We start from the raw sequence: 13,754 nt of genomic DNA, 5'->3' as shown, positions 1-13,754 counted from the left end.
GTGCTGCAGCCTTCTCTTACAGTAGCTTTCCATAGGCCAAGTGACAACATGTTCATCGGTCACGTGGCCCAAGCGCAGCTCAGCCCCATAGAAGGGAAGAGGGCTGAATGCAGTACCAAGCACATACGCTATACAGTGTACGGTATTGTGCTTGGTGAGCAAGGAGAAGGCAGCAGTGAGCACAGGAGCACCAGTGCCTTCTCAAACTACTGATCAGATAGTCGATCAGATAATGACCTATCCAGAGGATAGGTCATTAGTATTTAAAGGGGTTCTCCAGGAATTAAAAAATGAAAATAGTTAAATATTACAAACTGGATTCCAAAAAAGTTGGGACACTAAACAAATTGTGAATAAAAACTGAATGCAATGATGTGGAGATGGCAAATGTCAATATTTTATTTGTAATAGAACGTAGATGACAGATCAAACGTTTAATCCGAGTAAATGTATCATTTTAAAGGAAAAATACGTTGATTCAAATTTTCACGGTGTCAACAAATCCCCAAAAAGTTGGGACAAGTAGCAATAAGAGGCTGGAAAAAGTAAATTTGAGCATAACGAAGAGCTGGAAGACCAATTAACACTAATTAGGTCAATTGGCAACATGATTGGGTATAAAAAGAGCTTCTCAGAGTGGCAGGCGTCTCTCAGAAGCCAAGATGGGTAGAGGATCACCAATTCCCACAATGTTGCGCAGAAAGATAGTGGAGCAATATCAGAAAGGTGTTACCCAGCGAAAAATTGCAAAGACTTTGCATCTATCATCATCAACTGTGCATAACATCATCTGAAGATTCAGAGAATCTGGAACAATCTCTGTGCGTAAGGGTCAAGGCCGTAAAACCATACTGGATGCCCGTGATCTCCGGGCCCTTAAACGACACTGCACCACAAACAGGAATGCTACTGTAAAGGAAATCACAGAATGGGCTCAGGAATACTTCCAGAAACCATTGTCAGTGAACACAATCCACCGTGCCATCCGCCGTTGCCAGCTGAAACTCTACAGTGCAAAGAAGAAGCCATTTCTAAGCAAGATCCACAAGCTCAGGCGTTTTCACTGGGCCAGGGATCATTTAAAATGGAGTGTGGCAAAATGGAAGACTGTTCTGTGGTCAGACGAGTCACGATTCAAAGTTCTTTTTGGAAATCTGGGACGCCATGTCATCCGGACCAAAGAGGACAAGGACAACCCAAGTTGGTATCAACGCTCAGTTCAGAAGCCTGCATCTCTGATAGTATGGGGTTGCATGAGTGCGTGTGGCATGGGCACAGGGCCGTCCTTAATATTGATTGGACCCTGGGCAAAAATTTACTTGGGCCCCCTGGATCCCGCCTTCCCACACCTTAGCAGGCAATCACGCCCTCCACCACAACACACAAAAAATCCACACATCTGGTAGAGTACAGTGAATGACTGTAAATACTTCCAGTTCTGAAGACTCCAGCGGCTCAGGATCAGTGCTCTGGGCAGCTGGGCTCAGGCTGGAAGTGGGCACCGCTCTGCAGGAAGGAGACCAGGGCTCGGCTCACCCTAGTGTTACAGTGCACCCCAGCACCCCACAGTATGCAGTATAGCACCCTATAGTATGCAGCACCACACAGTATGCAGTATAGCACCCACACTATACAGTACCCCACAGAATATAGTAGAGCAGTATAGCAGCTCACAGTATACAGCACCCCACAGTATACAACACCTCACAGTATAGCACCTCACCGTATACAGCACCTCAAACTATACACGATACAGCCCCCCACACTATACAGTACAGCAGTATAGCACTCCACACTATACAGCACCCACAGTATACAGTATACAGACCCCCACTGTATACAGTACAGCAGTATAGCACTCCACAATATACAGCCCCCCACACTATACAGGCCCCCCACACTATACAGGCCCCCCACACTATACAGGCCCCCACACTATACAGGCCCCCCACACTATACAGGCCCCCCCCACACTATACAGGCCCCACACACTATACAGGCCCCCACAGTATACAGCCCCCCACACAGTATACACCCCCACACAGTATACAGCCCCCACACAGTATACAGCCCCATACAGTATACAGCCCCCCACACTATACAGGCCCCCCACACCATACAGGCCCCCACACTATACAGCCCCCCACAGTATACAGGCCCCCCCACAGTATACAGCCCCCCCCCCCCCCACAGTATACAGGCCCCCCAGTATACAGGCCCCCACAGTATACAGCCCCCACACAGTATACAGCCCACCACATAGTATACAGCCCACCACACAGTATACAGCCCCCCCCCACAGTATACAGTCCCACACAGTATACAGGCCCCCTACAGTATACAGTCCCCCACAGTATACAGGCTCTCCACTATACAGTAGTTTACAGTATATTAACATAACAGCCCCTGTCACCTTTTTCTGATGCAATCTTCACACAATAAAGCTCTTAACTTCTGCAACACTCCTGCTAGGACCTGTGATGACCTCATAGCCATGTGACCAGTAATATTGCTAGGTTACTGGTCACATGGTGATGATGTCATTAAGGTCCTAGATCACATTCACAGCTCTAACACAGTACGATGCCTGTACTCAGTGCCAGCAGGCATGGCATGGCAGCACCCCCTGTGTAGCTTACAGCCTGACACCCGGGGCAGTGGCTAGCAGGGCTCAAGAGGCAGCTGCCTTGGGCCCCCCAGGAGCAACTGGGCCTGGGGCAGCTGCCCCTTTTGCCCCATGGTAAAGACGGCCCTGCATGGGCAGCTTGCATGTCTGGAAAGGCACCATCAATGCAGAAAAATATATTCAGGTTCTAGAACAACATATGCTCCCATCCAGACGTCATCTCTTTCAGGGAAGACCCTGCATTTTTCAACAAGATAATGCCAGACCACATTCTGCATCAATCACAACATCATGGCTGCGTAGGAGAAGGATCCGGGTACTGAAATGGCCAGTCTGCAGTCCAGATCTTTCACCTATAGAGAACATTTGGCGCATCATAAAGAGGAAGGTGCAACAAAGAAGGCCCAAGACGATTGAACAGTTAGAGGCCTGTATTAGACAAGAATGGGAGAGCATTCCTATTTCTAAACTTGAGAAACTGGTCTCCTCGGTCCCCAGACATCTGTTGAGTGTTGTAAGAAGAAGGGGAGATTTAAACTTTTGTTCCGTGATTTATGTTCTATTCTGAATAAAATATTAGAAGTTGGCACCTCCACATCATTGCATTCAGTTTTTATTCACGATTTGTATAGTGTCCCAACTTTTTTGGAATCCGGTTTGTACCTTTCATTAGTTGCATTGGCTCTTTTTGTCTAGAAAGCAATTAGGAGAAATAAAATGGCAGTCACACAAAAAAACTGTCTTAGGCTTCTTTTACATCATCGCTCGACTTGGCCGGCAGGCTGTTCCGGCAGGGGAACAGCCTGCCGGATCCGTACTAATGCTTGTACACGTGTGCTGCTGGAAGTCGTGCCTGGCCCCATTCACTATAATGGGGAGCGGCGGAGATACTGCCGCAGCACCGCAAACATGCAGAGAGGCTGACAGACAAGAACCACAGCGTTTTAGCCAAATTTAACAAATTAGGCGCATCTCTGGGTATCTGTGTGCCAGAAACTGAAGTCTATGCCAGCCAGGGGATGGCATTTACTTCAGCTAGATTCTGGTGTAAGTTATAGTAAAGTCAGCGGCTGTGCTAAGTCCCGTAACTTTTCTAGTTGCTTTAGAAAATTGTCTAGAAGCTCTAAAATGTGCAAATTACGGTAAACCTATGGTGTTCGCCATAATTTGCTACTTTTTTACACCATAAGGCCTCCTGCACACGACCGTATGGCTTTTTCAGTGTTTTGCGGTCCATTTTAAATGGATCTGTCCTTCCGTTTTTTGTTTCCGTTGTGTTTCCTTTTCCGTTCCGTTTTTCTGTATGGCATATACAGTAATTAAATAGAAAAAAATGGGCTGGGCATAACATTTTCAATAGATGGTTCCGCAAAAACGGAACGGATACAGAAGACATACGGATGCATTTCCGTATGTGTTCAGTTGTTTTTTTTTGTGGACCCATTGACTTGAATGGAGCCACAGAACGTGATTTAATAATAGGACATGTTTTATCTTTCAACGGAATGGAAAAACGGAAATATGGAAACGGAATGCATACGGAGAACATTCCGTGTTTTTTTGCGGAACCATTCAAATGAATGGTTCCGTATACGGACGATCCGCATTTACGGATCCACACTTCCGCATCCGTGCTTCCGTTTCTGAAAAAAAAAAAATAGAACATGTCTTATTCTTTAAGATTAAGCATTTTCTATTATAGTGCCGGCGATGTGCGGTCCGCAAATTGCAGAATGCACATTGCCAGTGTCCGTGTTTTGCAGATCCGAAATTTGCGGATCTGCAGAACACTTACGGACGTGTGAATAGACCCTAATAGTGGACCACGTGCCATACTAAATGCTCCTAAGTGTATAGCATTTAATAGTACACCAGTGCAGATTCAAAGGAGGAAAACTGACTTCAAATGTTACCCCTTTAGTTGGCCGGCGCATGCGCAATATGAAAAGCTGTTCCTCTGCCCATAATGGGTATTATGCAGGTTTGGGCCAGTTACCAACCCGCTGTCCTCTGGTGCCGCTCGTGACGTCCGCCGGCTTGAGGTGTGTTTTTCTGGGCACATCGCCCAGTAACGCCACCCCTGGGCACCTTCAGAATCTCATTTGCATAGGTTTAAAAAGTGTTATTTCTAGGGGTGCACCGAAATGAAAATTCTGGTCCGAAACCGAAAATTCAGGATGCCCTTGACCGAAAACCGAAACTGCCTTTTTGCCCAAATACTTTTAAAATACTTTTTTTAATGATATTTATAACAGTGCCATCCACAGACCCCCCCACCTCATAACAGTGCCATCCACAGACCCCCACCCACCCCATAACAGTGCCATCCACAGACCCCCCACCCCATAACAGTGCCATCCACAGACCCCCCCACCCTATAACAGTGCCATCCACAGACCCCCCACCTCATAACAGTGCCATCCACAGACCCCCCCACCTCATAACAGTGCCATCCACAGACCCCCACCCACCCCATAACAGTGCCATCCACAGACCCCCCACCCCATAACAGTGCCATCCACAGACCCCCCACCTCATAACAGTGCCATCCACAGACCCCCACCCACCCCATAACAGTGCCATCCACAGACCCCCCCCCCCCCCCCCCATTGCCGCTCCAGTACAGACTAGTTATAAAATGTGTACAATTAATAAGGATTCTATTCATGAGGCCCCCTCTGCAGTAGAACATTCAATATAGCCACATCCTACTCACAGGGCTGTTATCTTAATGCCGGCCGGCCGGGCAGACGAGCGGCAGCGTCACGACTGACGTCACATGCCTGCGCCGCCTCCTTCATTCAGAAAGTAGGCCGGGCACATGACGTCAGTCGTGACGCTGCCGCTCGTCTGCCCGGCCGGCCAGCATTAAGATAACAGCCCTGTGAGTAGGATGTGGCTATATTGAATGTTCTACTGCAGAGGGGGCCTCATGAATAGAATCCTTATTAATTGTACACATTTTATAACTACTGGAGCTGGGGGCCGGAGCACAGTGAACGCGCCGGCCCCCAGCTCCTCCTCCCAGTGTAATGCACCGAGCTGGTTTGCGAGGATCTCAACTGCGGAAGCGTTTTGCATTAACCAGTACACAAGACCCAGAACGAGAGTGAGGGTATTAGATCAGGTTCAGTGGCGGATTCCCAGGCGGCTCTCTCAATCAATTATACGGAGAGTTAGGGATCCTAACATCATACACCTGTTCCCTACTCTGAATCTATTATTAACAGCGAGATGCTATACCCTCTACAGGTGGATGCAGTAATTCATTTGGTGTAGACAGACAGTTATACAGTCCTTAAATCTTGTTTTGCATGACACACACCTCACTTGCAATAACTTAAGCAGAAACAGGGTGCATTGGTTATTATTGCTCATTTGAAAGGTAATGACAGTCCAGATTACATTCAGTCACTGAAACGACTGATACTTGCGATTAGGTAGATTGTTGAGAAGTGTCCCTGATTGCCAGCGAGGTTAGGGGTGTCAGCAATAAGGGTTCCAGGAGTTTGGGGTTTGGATCCAATGCCTATGGGAGAAAGGCTTCCGTAGGAGCATACACGGCGCACACTCCAAATTAGTGGAACGCCGTGCATAGCTCCCTCGGCGCTTATATCGGGTTACTCTGCTTTGTGGGAGGAGCCCCTGACGTCATCGCGCACGTTGCGTTCCAGCCTGGAACGCAATCTGCCGATCCCTTACACCCAGTCCCTCCCCGCTGATACATCGCAGCCTGCGATGCTGGAGCATGGCAGACTGCGATGTCAAAAGGTGGCGGAACGCCGTTCCGGTGCGTTCCGCCAGAAAAAAAGCCCTGTATATAACCAACCATATTTTCTGCCGATATGTACCAATATCGGCCGAAATGGATTAGGCCCATTTTCGGCCGATATTTTCGGCCGCCGGAATTTCGGTGCACCCCTAGTTATTTCCATGATCTGGACGAGGGACACAGAAGAGAAAGGTACGATTGTAATGAGGGCCAAAGAGTCTGTAACCTGATCTGAGCGGTCTAAAATGCTCAGATTAGGTAAAAGACTCCCTTTAAAGGGGTTTCCAGTAGGGCTGCAACGATTAATCGATGTAATCGATTATATTCGATAACTGGATTCGTTGTCGACGAATCCAGTTATCGAATAATCGCCGATTCGTTGCTATTCGGGCGGGCGGGCGGGCGCTGCATCTTTATTTTACCTTTTTACAATGACGCTCCCGCTCCTGTAACAGCCAGGCAGAGCGGACGGCGGCGTAACGTCACTCAATCACGTGACGCGCCTGCTCCGCCTCCTTCATTCATGAAGTGGGCGGAGCAGGCGCGTCACGTGATTGAGTGACGTTACGCCGCCGTCCGCTCTGCCTGGCTGTTACAGGAGCGGGAGCGTCATTGTAAAAAGGTAAAATAAAGATGCAAGCGCCGGGGCTGTTAGGGGGAAGGGGGGTCTGTGTATAGCACTGCTATGGGGAGGGGGGAGGATCTGTGTATAGCACTGCTATGGGGAGGAGGGGGGGTCTGTGTATGGCACTGCTATGGGAAGGGGGGTCTGTGCACTGTTATGAGGAAAGGGATCTGTGCACTGTTATGCCCATAACAGTGCACATATCCCCCTCTCCATAACTACGCCGTCCACAGATCCCCCATAATAGTGTCGTCCACAGATCCCCCATAAGTGTCGTCCACAGATCCCCCATAAACGCCGTCCACAGATCCCCCATAAACGCCGTCCACAGATCCCCCATAAACGCCGTCCACAGATCCCCCATAAACGCCGTCCACAGATCCCCCATAAACGCCGTCCACAGATCCCCCATAAACGCCGTCCACAGATCCCCCATAAACGCCGTCCACAGATCCCCCATAAACGCCGTCCACAGATCCCCCATAATAGTGTCGTCCACAGATCCCCCATAAACGCCGTCCACAGATCCCCCCATAAGTGTCGTCCACAGATCCCCCCATAAGTGTCGTCCACAGATCCCCCCATAAGTGTCGTCCACAGATCCCCCATAAGTGTCGTCCACAGATCCCCCATAAGTGTCGTCCACAGATCCCCCATAAGTGTCGTCCACAGATCCCCCCATAAGTGTCGTCCACAGATCCCCCCCATAAGTGTCGTCCACAGATCCCCCCCATAAGTGTCGTCCACAGATCCCCCCCATAAGTGTCGTCCACAGATCCCCCCCCATAAGTGTCGTCCACAGATCCCCCCCCATAAGTGTCGTCCACAGATCCCCCCCATAAGTGTCGTCCACAGATCCCCCCATAAGTGTCGTCCACAGATCCCCCCATAAATGTCGTCCACAGATCCCCCCATAAATGTCGTCCACAGATCCCCCATAAGTGTCGTCCACAGATCCCCCATAAGTGTCGTCCACAGATCCCCCATAAGTGTCGTCCACAGATCCCCCATAATAGTGTCGTCCACAGATCCCCCATAATAGTGTCGTCCACAGATCCCCCATAATAGTGTCGTCCACAGATCCCCCATAAGTGTCGTCCACAGATCCCCCATAAGTGTCGTCCACAGATCCCCCATAAGTGTCGTCCACAGATCCCCCATAAGTGTCGTCCACAGATCCCCCATAAGTGTCGTCCACAGATCCCCCATAAGTGTCGTCCACAGATCCCCCATAAGTGTCGTCCACAATTTGTTTTAATATGGCCTTTGAACATAATTTTTCAAGTAAGATCATATAAACCTCTGTTTTGTAATTTTGTCGTTTTTCCCGATTAATCGATTAATCGTAGAAATTAATCGGCAACTAATCGATTATTCAAATAATCGTTAGCTGCAGCCCTAGTTTCCAGGAATATTACCTGAAGGCCCCTAGACTGCATCACCTACTGATATTCCTACTTTCTTCCCACTTCTCCCGTCATATGTTCCTCCATCTTCTGGTTCTTGGATATTTTTTTTTCTGGTCCAGGCATGGACATGATCACCTGAACTGCCCTGACCCAGTGACTTGAGCAGTGACGTGTTGCTTGAAGACCAGAAGATGGAGGAGCAGGAGTCAACGCGCAGAACCGGAGCAGTTAAGTAGGAATCTTTCAGTAGGTGAGGCAGGCTAGGGGCCTTCAGATAATAATTAATTTTGGGAAAACACTTTTTTAAGGTCAGGACCCTGTGCAAGCAACTCGATCTCCTCAACTCCAAAATCACTTTATGTGAGTGAATGCTTTTATGTATCAGAAATTCTGAAAATGATCACTAAATTTAGTTTTCTTTTTATTCATGCAATATCAGGATGAAGGTTTCCTACAGAGGTCATTTTCTACATAACATTTATCCCAATGCTTATATTGATTCTCCTGAATTCAGATCTACAGAGATGGACAGGGGTGAAAAATTCCAGGTATTCTCGTACAAAAGTCTGTATTCAGACTTTTATGTCTGTATTTTCTATCTGTTTGGCCCCTTTCACACGAGCGAGTTTTCCGCGCGGGTGCAATGCGGGAGGTGAACGCATAGCACCCGCACTGAATCCTGACTCATTCATTTCAATGGGACTGTGCACATGAGCGTTGTTTTTCACGCATTAGTTCTGCGTTGCGTGAAAATCGCAGCATGTTCTATGTTCTGCGTTTTTCACGCAGCCCTGGCTCCATAGAAGAGAATGGCGCTGTGTGAAAAACGCATTGCATCCGCAAGCAAGTGCGGGTGCGATGCGTTTTTCACTGATTGTTGCTAAGAGATGTTTGTAAACCTTCAGTTTTTTATCACGCGCGTGAAAAACGCATCAAAACGCATTGCACCCGCGCGGAAAAAACTGAACAACTGAACGCAATTGCAGACAAAACTGACTGAACTTGCTTGCAAAATAGTGCGAGTTTCACTGAACGCACCCTGAACGCATCCGGACCTAATCCGTCACGCTCATGTGAAAGAGGCCTTTGGCTGTCTATTTGTCTAATCTCTGTGTATATGTATAGTTGACTGCTACGTTTAGGCCCCTTTCACACGGGCGAGTTTTCCGTGCGGGTGCGATGCGTGCGGTGAACGCATTGCACCCGCACTGAATCCTGACCCATTCATTTCTATGGGGCTGTGCACACGAGCGGTGATTTTCACGCATCACTTATGCGTTGCGTGAAAATCGCAGCATGCTCCTCTTTGTGCGTTTTTCACGTAACGCAGGCCCTATAGAAATGAATGGGGTTGCGTGAAAATCGCAAGCATCCGCAAGCAAGTGCGGATGCGGTGCGATTTTCACGCATGGGTTCTAGGTGACAGTCTATTCACTGTATTATTTTCCCTTATAACATGGTTATAAGGGAAAATAATAGCATTCTGAATACAGAATGCATAGTATAATAGTGCTGGAAGGGTTAAAAATAATAAAAAAAGTTAACTCACCTTCTCCTCTTGTTAGCGTAGATCCCGGTCTGTTCTTTAGCTGTGGCTGAAGGACCTTTGATGACGTCAGATCACATGCTCCATCACCATGGTGATGGACCATGTGATTGGAGCATGTGATCTGACATCACCTCAGGTCATTCAGTCCACAGCTAAAGAACAGACCGGGATCTACGCTAACAAGAGGAGAAGGTGAGTAAAATTTTTTATTATTTTTAACCCTTCCAGCACTATTATACTAAGCATTCTGTAGTCAGAATGCTATTATTTTCCCTTATAACCATGTTATAAGGGAAAATAATACAATCTTCAGAACATCAATCCCAAGCCCGAACTTCTGTGAAGAAGTTCGGGTTTGGGTACCAAACATGCGTGATTTTTCTCACGCGAGTGCAAAACGCATGACAATGTTTTGCACTCGCGCGGAAAAATCGCGCATTTTCCCGCAACGCACCCGCCTCTTATCCGGGCAAAAAACATGACGCCCGTGTGAAAGAGGCCTTATTTTTCTAAGGCTTAAAAGTAATGTGTCATCAGAAAATGACCTATTGTTTAAATGATAAACATATTTTTAAAGAAGTCTTGATGATTTATATTCTCTGTCTGTTTGGCCCCTTTCACACGAGCGAGTTTTCCGCGCGGGTGCAATGCGTGAGGTGAACGCATAGCACCCGCACTGAATCCTATTTGTCTAATCTCTGTGTATATGTATAGTTGACAGCTACGTTTATTTTTCTCCCTTCCTGATGGGCTGGCCGGGTCTTTAAATATGGCGCCCGCTCCTGAGTGGAGCGGGTGCCATAGCCACGGGGTGCCTGCTGTTTCATACAGCAAACACCCACTGTTCATTGCCGTGATCGGCGATAATGCCAGTCGCGGACATTTAACACTTCCGATCCTGTGGTCAATCTGCGGCAAATGGAGGAGCTGGAGCTTGTATGCAGCAGACCCTGTCATAGAGAATGACAGGAGGCTGCTGTCATAGTGTTTTCTATGGAGCCCATGTCTGTAGTAGGGCTTTATAGGAAACTAGTACATTTCTCATAGATGAATGCTAATGTATTGCAGTCTAAGAGAATAGCAATCTAATGATTGCTTGTTATACTTTCCTATGGGAACTATAAAGAAGTGTAAAAAATAATAATAAAGTTTTTAAAAATTATAAACATTCAAATCATTCCCCTTTCCCCAAAATAAAAAAAAACAATAATAAAAAAAACATCATGGGTATTGTGATGTGCAAAAACGTCCATACTATAAAAATATTTTTCCAATACCGCAAACAGTGAAACGGAAAAACAATGTCAAAATGGCCGATTCGCAGTTTTTGGTCGCTGCATTTCTCTCAAAAAATGAATGGTATCAATGAAAAGTACAGATCACCTCGCACAAATGAATGCTCACACAACTCTGTACACATAACTACAAAAAAGTTATAGTGGTCAGAATATGGCGACAAAAAAATAAAACAGATTTTTTTGCCCACAGTTTTTATTATTTTATCAGTATCAAAAAGTAAAAAAAAACTATACATATAAGGTGTCGCTGGATTCGTACTACCCTGTAGAATGAAAGTAACTGGTCAGTTTTATCGCACATTTAACGTCGTAAATAAATTTTAAAAAAAACATAAAACTGTGGCGGAATTCCTTTTTTTTTCCAATTTAACCCCATTTGGATTTTTTTACCTGCTTCCCACTACATCATATGGAATATAAAACGGTGGCGTTGAAAAGTACAACTTGTCAAACGAATAACAAGCCGTGATTGGAAAAATAAAAAAGTTATGACTCTGGGAAGGCAAAACGAAAACGCAAAAATGAAAAAACCTAGAGGTAGAAAGGATTAAACAAAAACAATCATGCAGTTTTTGCAACTGAGCCTAATAATAGGCGCCACTTCTTAAGGTTGATTTACATGGGACGATTATGCAGCCAATTGTCGGGAAGGAAGCGTTTCTTCCCAACAGTCGGCTGCTCGATCAGTGAAGGAGACCGCTATTGCGATCATGCAGAATCATGGTTTTTGAGCAGCAGATCACTGTTTAGACAGTAGGATCTGCTGCCCAGAAACCATGATCGGTAGTGCCTGCATGAACAAAAGGATCATCTGAAGAACGAGTGATCGACAGCACATTTATAGGGGCAGATTGTCAGGAACGACCATTTGCAGGAACGGTTGTTCCCGATAATCTGAACAATTATTGGCTTGTGTAAATGCAGCTTTAGTCTGTACAGATTACTTTACTGCAGTTACCTGCTTTTCTGTCATTGTAATCCTGCCTGTAATGATATCACCTCTGTGCATAGAAAACACAACATCCTCCATTCACAACAGGTGATTGTCAAAGCTTATCTATTCCTTGTACAATGATCTCTGCACAGGTCACACAACATGCCTTCAAAATGCTCCCATAGAAGTCAATAGAGTCAGTTCCTGGTTATTGTGTCTGTGACCCATGTATCTGGCGTAAAGGTACTATTACACTTACAGATCAGCCAGGCAGCTGCTTGCTAAGAGGAGGAGACTGCTGCTGTTACATGCAGCGATCTCCTCTTCAATGTAGGGATGAGCGATCGTTAATGCCATCACTCATCCCTATACTTGTCTTTGTTTGCTGTCAGCAGACCAGGATTTGTAAACATATTAAAAGATCCGATTACCCGATGAACGAGTCGCAATATAACAGTCATAAAACGGACAAGAATAGGACAAGTAAATTTTTTTAGCGGGTCTGCAAAATGGGCATACACATGGGTGCGGACCAAAAATAAGTTTGTGCACGCCCTTAGATGGTCAGAAGGTCTTACCGGAATTGGTGGGTTTGGCCGACATTTAACCCCTTAAGGACTGGGCTCATTTTCACCTTCAGGACCAGGCAGTTTTTTGCAAATCTGGCATGTGTCACTTTATGTGGTGATAACTTTAAAACGCTTTGACTTATCCAGGCCATTCTGAGATTGCTTTTTCGTCACATATTGTACTTCATGACACTGGTAAAATGGAGTTAAAAAAACCATTATTATTTATAGAAAAAAATACCAAATTTGCAAACATTTTTGAAAATTTTGAAAATTTCCAAGTTTCAATTTCTCTACTTCTATAATACATATTAATACCTATAAAAATAGTTATTACTTTACATTTCACATATGTCTACTTCATGTTTGGATCATTTTGGGAATGACATTTTATTTTTGGGGGACGTTACAAGGCTTAGAAGTTTTGAAGTATATCTTGAAATTTCTCAGAAATTTTCAAAAACCAACTTTTTAAGGATCAATTCAGGTTTGAAGTCACTTTGTGAAGCTTACATAATAGAAATCACCCAAAAATGACCCCATCTAAGAAACTACACCTCTCAAGGTATTCAAAACTGATTTTACAAACGTCGTTTTGGCAGATTTTCCATTTTAATATTTTTTTCCAGTTACAAAGCAAGGGTTAACAGCCAAACAAAACTCAATATTTATGTCCCTGATTCTGTAGTTTACAGAAACACCCCATATGTGGTCGTAAACTGCTGTACGGGCACAAGGCAGGGCGCAGAAGGAAAGAAATGCCATACGGTTTTTGGAAGGCAGATTTTGCTATACTGTTTTTTTTGACACCATGTCCCATTTGAAGCCGTCCTGATGCACCCCTAGAGTAGAAACGCCAAAAAGTGACCCCATTTTAGAAACTACGGGATAGGGTGGAAAGTTTGTTGGTACTAGTTTAGGGAACATATGATTTTTGGTTGCTCTATATTACACTTTTTGTGAGGCAAGGTA

General features: G+C 45.8%; 1 protein-coding gene across 3 annotated transcripts in view; it reads left to right on the top strand.

Moving 5' to 3' along the window:
• BVES (blood vessel epicardial substance) overlaps window positions 1-13,754 on the top strand; it is a 121,875-nt gene that overhangs the window by 73,935 nt on the left and 34,186 nt on the right. For all 3 annotated transcript variants that reach the window (XM_044291611.1, XM_044291612.1, XM_044291613.1), the window contains exon 5: window positions 8,872-8,980. In XM_044291611.1, coding sequence (XP_044147546.1) covers window positions 8,872-8,980 — 109 coding nt within the window. The remainder of the gene's footprint in view (window positions 1-8,871; window positions 8,981-13,754) is intronic.

The sequence above is a fragment of the Bufo gargarizans genome, chromosome 4, assembly GCF_014858855.1.
Source record: "Bufo gargarizans isolate SCDJY-AF-19 chromosome 4, ASM1485885v1, whole genome shotgun sequence".
Classification (NCBI taxonomy): Eukaryota; Metazoa; Chordata; class Amphibia; order Anura; family Bufonidae; genus Bufo; species Bufo gargarizans.
Note: the sequence above shows the minus strand (reverse complement) of the source record. Positions and strands in the feature narration are given on the sequence as shown.